The 12,053-nt window shown below is 50.8% G+C and overlaps 1 protein-coding gene across 1 annotated transcript in view; it reads right to left on the bottom strand.

The window, feature by feature from the left end:
• The window catches only part of LOC134360446 (glycophorin-C-like), a 35,306-nt gene extending 23,610 nt beyond the window's left edge, over positions 1 to 11,696 (bottom strand). The window contains exons 1-2 of the mRNA XM_063074837.1: positions 11,625 to 11,696; positions 10,580 to 11,202 (exon numbers count right to left, since the gene is read on the bottom strand). Of these exons, the coding sequence (XP_062930907.1) occupies positions 10,580 to 10,619 (40 nt within the window). The 5' untranslated portion in view covers positions 10,620 to 11,202; positions 11,625 to 11,696. The remainder of the gene's footprint in view (positions 1 to 10,579; positions 11,203 to 11,624) is intronic.
• Positions 11,697 to 12,053: the final 357 nt, after the last annotated feature.

The following is a 12,053-nucleotide window of genomic DNA, read 5'->3' as shown; positions in this document are numbered from 1 at the left end:
GGCTCTAGACATCAGCACTGTTCTTCCTGTTTTACATCCTTGCAATGTGTCATTACTTAAGTCATTCCCCAGAATTAGAACATTCTCAACAATCAATATTGATCATTGACAACTTGTCTCTTCAAGCACAAGATTTTAATTCAACAGGATATAGCTCTATCTAGTTAAGTAGTAGTTCACTATAAATTAACATTAGCTGGAAAGGTACCAGTTTACATGGGGGTAGTTATATTACTTGAAGTTATTCTTTAAATATCTAGATATCTATTTAGTTATTTCTGTGAATTATCCACAATAAGTCACAGGCAATTCAATCTGAAACCTGAATTCTTGTGATAAGAAATTTCTCACGGGAGGACTGGATGCTTTTTATTCCTATCACGATGTGCACTGTTGCCCCAAGAAGCCCAGCGGTGCTGGGACCTGTCTTCCACTGTCTTTGTCTCCTCTCAGTTCTGAGGACCGATGACAGGGTAGCTCCACCATTAACCCTGTGTTTCCAATGATGTTGGAACCATACGTATAAGGCGATTAGCAAACATTTGTGGATGAGTTGCTTTCATAATAGAATTTTCTATCCAGTTCATTTTCCAACTCTTCAGGTTTTCTTCATGGAGTCCGAGCATGGGGTTCCTGAATTTTGATAGGGACTTTTCTCATGGAATTAATTGGTAAAATGGTAAACAGTTGTGTGCACATCGTCGGGTGGCTATAGGCAGACACTTAACCACAAGAGTATTTTATAAATTCACGTGGTAGAAACATCTATATGGAAGGATCCCCTGAGATCAAAGTCCCAAAGTGGCATCATTGACAACAAATAGTGACCAGGCATCAGTTAAGTGCTCTGGTGCTGGAAAGCACCAGGCAGGAGTTTTCAAACTTGTCTCAGGAGCGAGCCGCCACAAGGGGCCCTTGGGATGTGGTCACCAGGACTCTCATTCCCCACTGAAATGGATCAGGTGGGCTTTTATCTCTCCATCTAAGAATTGGTTTTGTGAAACTGTCACTGCTGCTAAAAAAAAATCAAAAATAAAAATAATTGCAATGAAGATTTGTAGTTGTGACACCATTTTTTTGTAGGTGCCTTTTGGGTCAGGGACCCCAGGTGAGAAGCTACTTCTTTTAAAGGTCCTGGGATATGTAGCCTTCATTCCAGAGGTAATCAGCACTGTTACCTATGCCTGAGCCCACACTGCAAGTGATCTGCTGGGCCAAGTGTCTCTGAATGGCATTTTGACTTGCTTTTGTTCTCTGGTGTTCTTGGAACTTGCCTCCCTAACGAGGCTGAAGACCTTCTAAACACAGGGTCTGTGTCCCCTTGTGTCACCTGTGCAACATCTCGAACAACAAAGGGACTCACGGATTAAAATCAACATTGGGCTGTGGTGATCTGAACCATGGTGCTCTGGGCTGAATTCACTGCAAGTGACGGAAAGCCAAAGTCTCATGGCTCATGTCGCCTGCTACCTAAGGGCCCCCAGCAGAGTTGGGACTTATGAAAGGACTCCAGATCATATGACAAGCTGGGAATAAAGAGGGATGTATGTAGGAGTCATATCTGGAAACTGACCCAATAATTTAAATACTGGTGCATGATTATGGGGCACAGATAACCGGCCAGGGGGAAGGCTGTCCCTGCTGTCCTTATTAATAGACTCAAGGTGGGTTCAGTGGGGGAGGGCATGGGGGAGGCAATGCTGAACCCAAACTAAAAATAACCAAAACAACCTTGCTGAATTCTCCAAACCCGTGTGTCCCTGTTGCCAGGTGGGATCTGATGGCCACACTGACTTTGCAGAGGCAAAGAGATGGAAATGGTGTCCCCAAAACAGTAGAGTAGAAGAAAGTTTCAAAAGCTTAGGGCACCTTATGCCCGAGGCTCAAAGATGCTGTAGGCATCAGTTCTTACATTTGTTTCCAGTTATTTCTGGGAGATTAGTAGGACCCAAGGACCAAATGCCTGTGCTGTCCCAAACCAGATCATCAACAGAGTTGTCCTCTGCCTCGGGCCTGGGACTGACACCTGTGTGTTGCTGAGGAATGCAGAAGTGATGTGTGGGAAGGACTGGGTATGTGCATGTGTGTGTGCATACGCGTGGAGGGAGGGAGAAGGGACAGGAGAATGTAGGGCCAGCATCACAGGGGCTTCCTTTCAGAGACCCTCAGTCCCAGCCTCAGCCCCTCCCACTTAAGAAGGTGATGAATGAGCTCCTGTGGCACTCACAAACAAGGCAGAGACCTGTGCTCCAGTCTGGCTCCCTTTACTATAAGCTGGTTGAGTGAATTCTGCCAAGTCACTTAACTTCCCTGAGCTTCCCTCTACCTGTGAGAGAGGGAGAGTAGTACCTCTTGACTGAAGACAGAAAACAAATTTGAATGTGACTAGCAAAGCATAACACAAAACGCAGTTGTGTGGCAGCAGTGGCCCTCCAGTTTGTTAGTTTTAACACAAGACAAAGCTGCCAGCCAGGAGCGGCTCTGTGGTGGAGGCATTCCAGGAATTGGCCAGGAGTTGGTGGGGGCATTATTCTCTCCCGGTGCCCTTGCAGTGATCCCCAGAGGCAGCTGCCCTCTGCTTCCCCAGGGAAAGTGGGTTGGCCTGGGCACAGTCACAACCCGGCCCTTGTGCACCACTGTGAGCAGTGTATTAGCAGCTGCAGGGCCACCAGGTGGGTGCTGGTGAGGAGGGCAGAGGAGGCACAAGTGGCTGGGGGCAGGTGGGCAAAGACGGGCCTCTTCTTCTGAGGGCTGCATGGAGCCCAGTAGAAGGGCATGGGGTCATGGGCAACTCCCTCCCCGCAGCATGTCAGGCTGCAGAGTCCCAGCGCTAGAGGGGACACACTTAGCTTCAAGGCTGGACAGGGTCAAGGATGCCCAGTAAGGCCCTGAGAAATGATCTCTCTGAACCTGAGTATCTATATTTCTAAACTAGAATTATAATATCTATTTCCATGCACATCTTCAGGGTTAAACCAGGTACCATGCATATATTTCTTCTCTGGGCATGGAGCAGAACTGGGGGGACATCCCCAGTGCCACACACCACATGCCCTTTGGCGCCTGTGCTGGGACCCTGGGTTTGGGCTTTGCTCCATGTCCCCCTCTGGACCCCAATATGTAGTGATGTGTGCGACCCCAAGAGGTTCTGCAGGGCTCCCCTCTGGGCCCTCCCTGGGGGCTGCTTCACATGGAGGTCCCCCAGCCTATCTCTGCCCAAATCTCCCTCTGAACAGCCTTCCAGTTGTCATCTGTCTGTCCCATGAGTATCTCAATGTCAACCTCTTCCTCAGAGAATATCTACCTATATCCTTTCTCTTGGTCTTATACCTGCAATTCTATAACAAACATGGATTGCTTCTGTAACAATGAAAGAGGGCAAAGGAAACTTACTTTTAAACTTTTAAGTGAAGAGCAATCTAATTTCAAGACTTAAACAGCCAAAAGAGTAAGAGAAAGATAGAGATAGAGATAGAGATAGGGGGAGAGAGATAGAGAGAGAGAGAGAGAGAGAGAGAGAGAGAGAGAGAGAGAGAGAGAGAGAGAGAGAGAGAGAGACTGTGTGTGTCTGGGTTTCCGGAGCATTTACTTCCAACTATGGTTGTGAATCTCCACTGGGCAGAGGTAAAGGCTGGTGCAGAGAGCGGCCCCCGCAGGTGCCCAGCCCAAAGCACCCACTGTGATGGGCAGGTCTGCTAGGGAAGCAGGACAGCTGTGCAGAGGAGGGGCAGCGCAGGGGGCAGAGTCAGGCAGGGACAGCAGGCATCAGTGGCCTAGCCCCTTCAGTCTTGGGTGGGTCAAGCCCAATCCACAGTGTGACTCCCATGGGCCTACGTGCTTTGCTTTCATGAGTTCCTTCTCCGCTCAGGTATTAAAAATTATATTGTATGGCTACATTGGTATAAGGACAAACGTATTCTTTGTCCTTAAGCGTTCATTTTCTTCCTTCCGATTTTAAAAGATCTAAAACTTCTCTGTGGGCCTCTAAAAGCACTGGGGGCCCTCAGCCCTCTGCCAGTGGTGCCCTGGGTGAAGAGAAGGGAGGAGTGAGGGGCAGGGCTCTCTGCAGGTCACATCTACTGTCCAGTTTTGGTATCATCACAAGCAAAATGAAGATGGAAACACCTCCCAGGGGCTGCCAGAGGGTGAAATGAGCCTACACATGCCAAGTGAAGCCTACTACTCTATGCTTTGAGTAGTCAGGGATACAGTCACGGGTTAGGATAATTGATACAGAAAATTTGTGAAAAAGGAAAAAAAGAATATGACAGCCACAACTTCCACTGTTAAGTGCTGGCTGTGGGTCAGATGAGGCACGGGGCAAAGATGACCACCCTCCCAGGGTAACGTGGGGAAACAGAGCCTCACAAGGTAGGAGGTTTGTCCCAAGGCACACAGGCAGGCTGTGAAGCCACCAGCTGGGCCCGCACATGTTTTCTGGGCAGCTCCCCACCACATCCAGCCAAGCCCACTGTGTGATAAACACCTGAAGGGGCGGGGTTGGGGCAGCTGTCACAGCTCAGAGGGAGCTGCTGCCAGGCAGAGGGATCTGTGCAGACTGTCCCCTGGCCTTGGGTACTATTTTCAGTGGCCAACAGACAGGAGAGAAAAGGCTGGGAAGCGAGGGGGGTGCGGAGCAGCGGGGAGTGAACAGCGCTCAGGTAGAACACGCTCGCACGCTCAGTAAGTGGCTGTGGTTAAGCACAATTACGAACACGTACCGGGCACCACGTTAGGAGTTTTATCTATGAGAATACATTTAATTCTCAGAAAAAACCCTCGAGGTAGAGATTATTACTATCCCTGTTTATGGAATCAGGACTAGCTATTGAATTTGCAGAGCCCAGTGCGAAATTAAAATGTGGAGACCTTCTTTCAAAACAAGAATTTCACTATGGCAACAGCAGAGCTTTACACCAAGAGAGTGCAGTGTCCAGCTGGGCGCGGGGCCCTGTGTCACAGCTCTGGTCACACACTCTCGAAGCCAGCCCTGTCCTGGACAGTGAACAGAGACTTAAAGAGGACCAGCAACTTGTTCAAGGTTCCGGCCAGCTGGTGGCGGATCCAGATCAAAACCACGTTCGTGGACTCCAAAGTAACTTCCTCATCACTAGCAAGTTAATACAAAGCGTATTTGGACTAAATGGTTTTTAAAAAACACAAAAGGGAAACCTGAACTTGAAACCTCTAGCATTGCTGAAGACTGTGTGTAGATTTCAGCAGAGTGCTGCGCAAGCCTCTCCAGTGAAAGTGGGTTTCACAAGTGTACTCTGCAGCCTGGTGTACACAGGAGAAGCCACCGACTGGGCCCAGCACAAAAGGCAGGCAGGCATGATTGTTCTACCTGGATTTGATCTGGCAGACCATAATTCCCTTCAAGATGCTGCCTAGAATACATGTGCCCATAGGCTGCTAATAAAATGTGAAAATCCTCCCTTCCAGCATCTGGGGAAGAATGGCAGTGCTGGGGCCTAGGGTCACTGAAAGCCCCATACTTGAGCCCCTCATAAAAATGTGCACTGCATGCAGGAGGAGGGGTGCCAGGGGTTCTGGTGGTGGCTGTCTGTGGAAGATGTGTCAGTCAGTACCATCACCTGCAAAGCAGAGATAAGCAGCTCCATCAGGGTGTGCCAGGGACACAGGGAGATACTGAGGCAGCCTTGCCCAGGCTGGCCCCATGCACGTGCCCTGGGGTCAAATGGAAGCTTCCTGCCCTCAGAGCCCTGGAGAGTGGTGAGCAGTGTGCCTGCTGAGCCCCAACTAGTGTGTGACCACAATGTTTTGGCGATAAGAGAAGAAGTGTGTGCCTTTAACACAGGGGAGTTTGCTAGATAAGCAGGAACGAGAGAGACTGTCATAAAGTTCCTTAAAGAATTATGAATGAATGTGGTGAAGATGTCAGGGCAGGAGAAAGAGTAGGGACGTCAGAGCCAGGCGGGCTAGCAGCAAGCCTTGCTCAGCCACTGTTCATGGCTGTGGGACCTGGGCCCGGAGGCAGAGGCTTGCCTGTGAAGTCCCTGCCACCTCTTGCCTTGCCCGAGCTGGAGTCCAGGGTCCTGGGCTAGGTGCTAGATGGCACAAGGGGAAATGGGCTCTTGTAAGTATCAGCACTGGCTAAGCTTTTGTATGTGAATGTTGTTCTGGAAAAAATGTGCAGAAATTAAAATTTACAATAACTAAGGGCAGGAGCATTCCCTCAGAAGTTCACACTGCATAATGATCGGAAGAAGACTACAGGCCAACACGAGAGGGAGGTCGGGGAGAGGACAGGACAGATGAGTCAGTGCTGGAGTGGGAGAGTGGGAAGGACTGGGTGGGGACTTCTGGCGCCCACCAGCCGTGTTTGTAGAATTTGTTTTGGTTTAACCTCTGTCCATTTCAATTTATTATTTACTGGCCTCTGAGTACAGGCCAAGATCTGGCCTAGGAGCTACTGAGCGTATGAATGTTAAAAGGCACTTCTGGCATTAGCATTGTGGTAGCCCCGAGAGTCAATCTTCCGGTCACCCATGCAATCACCCATTGGTTTCAAAGCCTCTCACTGAACACTTCCTTGTGCCAGGCCCCATGTGGGGGGTAGGTGGGGTCACAGAGCCTCTCGGGAGGTCAGAATTCTGGGAAGGAGACAGACATAGGAATCTGTCAGGGCTGCAAAATGTCCCCAGGGCCGTGGTAGGTGGTTTTCTAGAGTTGGGAAAATTTTCTGTGAGGTGGGAATGTATAAACTGGGCCTTAACAGACATGCAGGTATGTGTGAGGGTACCCAGAAAGTCCGGGGAGCCTGACACAGTCAGGGGTGAAGGTGGGCGGAGGGTGGCAGCCGCCCTAGTGTGGAGCGGTCTTGACCACAGAAAAGGGAGCAATAGTGGGTGACAGTGAATTGGGGCTGGACTGCAGGCTGTCAGGGTCTGAGTGTCTGTGTGCGGAGCTCCAGCAGTGACTTTCCAGGCACAGCTCCTGCGGTTGACACACTCCCCCTCCCTCAGGCTGGCCTCGGTTGGCTGTGGGGTCTGACAGCCTGTGCCCACATCCTGGCTGTGCCCTCAGTGCCTGGGAGCCCTGTAGCAGGTTATCTCCCCTGAGCCTCCAGTGTTTCATCTGCAAAACAGGTAAGAAAATACCTGTCACACCAGGCTGGAGGGGTGACTGGTGTAGGGCCATTGCCAGGGCTTGGCATGTAAGCACCAATGTTGTTACATTATCAAAGAACAGCAAAGAGCAACATCTGTCTGCAAGGGAGATTCTTGAGATTACCAGTGGCCGCAGGCTAGGCTCACCGCGGTACATGCCATTAGCAACCACCACCTCAGACACCACTGCTGCTGGGCACGGGGCCAGGCTCTCAGGTGCCCGCTCCTCACGTGACTCCCATGAAGGAGCTGTTATTACTCCCACCTACAGATGAGAAAACAGGCTCTGAGGGTTTTTTGTATCCCTCCTAAAGCCAGTCAACGCTGGGGATGGGATCAAACCCAGGTCAGACTCCACAGCATGGGTGGGGCTCTGGTCTCTGCCTCCAACTCACCCCGTGATGAGGACACATCATGTCACTTCTGGGGTATACTTCCTCATGGGGGGGCTGGGGACCTGATAGGAAATGAACAAAGGAGGTAAGCAGGCACTTCCCCAGAAAGTAACATAATGTCTGTGGAGGTAAGAAAACCTGTGCAGCCTCAGGTGTACTTACAGAGGCACAGTCCAAAGCGACAATGTTTTTTTACCCATCAGTTTGTCTGAGATAAAGACTACACAGTGAGGATGTTGGGAAGTGGCAGCTTTCACAGGCCACTTGTGAGCATCAGAAACTGGTATGACCTTTAGGAGGGGAGTTTCTCAGTATCTAGTAACATTTTAAATGTACACACTCTGTCCCAGAAATTAAATTCTGGAGTGGGGGAATTTATCCTAAAGTATGGAAATGTATGTATGTAAAACCTTACTTACAAGTATTGTCATGGCAGCACTGTGTCTGGTTAAAAAAATTTAAATGAAGTCTGTACACAACCTGACTGTCCATTAGCAGAGGAATTGGTTAAGTAAAAGAACCAGTTCATTCATATTTTCATACAATTCATACTCTGCAGCCCTGAGAAGAATGAATTAGTCCATGTGTGGTGATAAGGTATAATTTTTAAGATATATTCTTACAGAAAAAAGCAAGATGAAGTGGAATATATAAAATAGGCTTCATGTAAAATAAGAAGTAATTGTATATGCATGTAATACTTCTGAAGGATTCCCATCAGTCAATAAAGTAATTGCCCTTGAGGTGAGAAGATGTCTTTCTCTTTCCTTTTATTAACTCTTCATTCATTGTTCAAACTCTTTTGTTTGTTTGGTTTTGTTTTTAGCTTGAGCTTATTGAGCCGGGAAGGTGTTTTGGTTGCGGCCTCAGAAGGGTGTTAGATGTTCTGCCACCCAGAGGCAAACTGACTTGGCTTGTCCAAACTCTCACTGCTGCTGAGGGGCCTCCTGCTCCTTGCAGACAGCTTTAGGTGTTCCTACTGTGAACACATAAGTCCACAACACTCTGCTTCCCAGGCTGTTTTGCAAGTTCCCAGAAACACATGGGGCCCTTGGAAAGTTCCAGTGTTGACTGTGCCAGCGCCATGTGACTCCCAATGCCACCATATCTGGAGGGATTGAGCAATGGCTGGGCTGGAATTTCATCTGGCACTTAATGCAATTCCCTCTGCTTCTGCTGGAGGCAGTGAATTCCATATAAAGCTGCCAAACCTGGCCTCCTCCTCACTGAGCGCCGACCCCTTCCATCCAAGGGTAAAGCCGTTGCCTTGCTGTGCATGACTTGCAATAACTGTGGCATTCCGGCCTAAGAGAGTCGGCTGAGCCAGCTGGATATGGCAGGCCTGGCCAGTGAAAGCGGGTCCTCTGCACTCCAATCTCTGGTTCTGAGGAACAGCCACGTAAACTGAGACAGGATATAGACACATCCTGCCTGAGTTAGCAGCAAGAAATAGGGCCCCAAGTTTCTCCTACAGCAGAGATCTTGACATAAATCAAATCTGAAGGGTAATCCAGATGGTATGCAAGTGAGTGCTGCAACCCCACCAGTCCAGGAAGGGAGGATCTGCAGCCATTGGTCAAAGTCTGAAAGGAATCCTAGAGAACGGCTTGCGGAATGGGGGCCAGGGCAGGCCAGGCTGTCTTCTTCAGACATGGGAATGTTTGCAGCCGGCACTTGCTCAGTGCCTGAACTGGAATGTTTACAGTGGCTTTGTCTCCTGAACTCAGGCCCCACCACACGCGCACGCGTGCGCACACACACACGCACGCGTGCGCACACACACACGCACACACACCAGCTCAAGTCAGGCACACACACATGTAAGCAGTAACACACAAGAACTCATGGATCCACAATCTCATGTGAAATTAACATAAAGGTGCCTGACATTTACAGAGCACTCAGTATGTCGTAAGCCATTTATACACACTTAATTCTCACAACCCGATGAGTGATATCTTATTACTATTTCCGTTTTCCACATGATGAAACTGGAGATAAGTGAGGTTGGCTAGCTAATTAGTGGCACAGGTGATCCCAAAGCAGACAGTGAGGCCCAGGCTTCCACGCACGACTGGTATCTGTGCACACCTGGGCTGACCCCAGCAAGCTCATGGGCACACTCACTGCCCTGTGCACACACAGGCACATAGCGCACACCTGCAGACCTAAGCCACACTCACTGGCGCCCAAGTTTGGGCAGGGTGAGGCCTCACAACCACCCCGATTCCGAAGACTTATGACGGAGAATCAGTGTCTCCACTACCCACATCATCAACACAGTAATAATTTAACGTAATCATATAGGCTCAAAGTATCTCCTCTCTGAAAGCCTCTAGTGATCAGACTTAGCCACGGTGGGGGATGAAAGAGATATAATTCATTATTTAAAAAATGAAATTTTAGTTTATACTGCAAAAGCCCAGTGGCGGGGGCGCGGGGAGAGGCCCAGCAGTGCTTCCGAGCATCTACAAAGAACCTCACCGCATATGATTTCCTGTCAAGAAGGAAGCATGTGCTGGTTCTAAAAAGCAAGGCAGCAAGCAGTGAGGAACTGCAACCGCCAAGAAAGTCAGGGCCTGCGGATCCCTCCACCATCGCGCGCCTGCCCCGCAGCAGGAGTGGGGAGCAAGTCCCTGAGAAGGTCCCCGCGGGCCCGCAGCACCCGGTTCGGCCTGGCAGCCGCAGGAAAGCAACTTGTTGTGACGTCGACTCTTGGTTGCTTCACGCTCGGCCTCTCCTTCCTAGGAGGCGCCTTTTTTTGTCTTAGGGGGACAAGCTCTGGCCGCAGACACTTCACTAGCCCCGCACTAAGAAACAGAAAGCGAGCGGACGCGCCGGGGCGGGCGGCCTCTCCCGGCTCGGGCGCGCGGGACGGGGATCCCCGAGCCGGGACCGAGGCTGGTGTCGGGGCTCTGAGCCCCGCGGGCGCCTCGTCCGTCAGGAGGGCGGGCGCGGGCCAGGACACCCGGTGCCCGCGGCTCGGTCCCTGCGCCCCTCCCGGGCCGCGGCCTCCCGCGGGTCCCCGGGACGCTCCCCGCGGCGGGTACTCACCGGAGCCGGGGGGCGGCGACGTGCCGTTGAGGCTGCTCATCCCGCGGCGGTCCTGGGCGCGGGCCGGGCAGAGGCCGAGGGGACGAGGGGACGCGACGGAGCGGCGGCGAGGGTCGCGCTCGCGGGCTCCTGACCCTCAGCAGGGGGAGGAAGCGGCACCTGGTCACACTCCTCTGGCGCGGCCCGAGGGGAGGGGCTCCGGCCCGGAGATAGGCAGACTTCACTTATTTTTTTCGGCAGACTTGGCTGGTGGGGTTTCCACCCTTTTTTTTTTTTTTAAACACACACACACCCGCCCACTTCTGAACTCTACCGTGCTCCAACTTTCCTGCGCGAGGATCACATTTTTCTCTGTTTCTGTTTCCATCTGCGACTACCAGATACAGAGGATGTGGCTGAGAATTACCCCTTGTGTGCACGGAAAAATTCCCAGATGTGACATGATGGCCTGGTCCGACACCATCAGGGCTGGTGAGCAAATAGGGACAGACCTGCGTTTGAATCTTGGCTGGCTGCTCTGGCACTTGGTAGTTCTGCGGACTTCTCCAGCCAGCCACAGGTCATCTGTGCTCGGGAAGAGTCCGGCTTGCTGGCCTCTCAGGGGGGCTGTGCCACTCACTGGGCTAAAGTTTGAGAAAGATTATTAGAAAAAAGGAAAGATTTCTGGACAAGGGCCATATGATTTGTAAGATCACCTTTGTATGAAGCTTCCCGACACAGTGGAGTTTGTGGAGAATTCACTTTACTTACACAATTAAAACTCCACATGGATTTTGATACTTTGGTTAGTTAAATGGAGTCAACCCGCACTACCCACAAAAAGTGTTATGCCTTATATTACCCCCTCCACCCCCTAGAAAAGGGCAGGGAACTTGAGACCATGTTACCCTTGTTTTTGTCGGCACCACGCTCAGCCAGTGAGCAAACCGGCCATCCCTATATAGGATCCGAACCCGTGGCCTTGGTGTTATCAGCACCACACTCTACCAAGTGAGCCACGGGCCGGCCGTACCCTTGTTTTTGAATTCCAGCCCCAGGAGAATACCTTGTACTTCTCATGTCGGATGCTTCATCCTTCCTATGCTGCTTGTCATTGTTGTTTTCTTGACAGTCCCCAATGACGTGTTGTGACACCCCTCCCCCACCTCCTGCCATTAAGGACTGTTGTGACACCCCTCCCCCACCTTCTGCCATTAAGGTCACTCTTGCACCATGGCGGGGCACCATTCCAGCTGTTTGCACAATGCGTATGCCCTTGGCAGTATTATTCACACTGAACACAAAGCAAGGCTGCCCCCGGGAGGTGTGCAACGCAGAGGCCTTGCCCCGCTCTACCTGGGTTGGACAAACTCCAGGCATACTCAGTAGAATTGCAGTCGTGACAGCGGGAGGGCAATCATGATTCACTTTAGTTAGATCATGAAGAAACCGCCCTGCTTATGGACCTTTAGTCAAACTTCCATGCTCATCATAT

This window comes from Cynocephalus volans, chromosome 1, assembly GCF_027409185.1.
Source record: "Cynocephalus volans isolate mCynVol1 chromosome 1, mCynVol1.pri, whole genome shotgun sequence".
Classification (NCBI taxonomy): Eukaryota; Metazoa; Chordata; class Mammalia; order Dermoptera; family Cynocephalidae; genus Cynocephalus; species Cynocephalus volans.
Note: the sequence above shows the minus strand (reverse complement) of the source record. Positions and strands in the feature narration are given on the sequence as shown.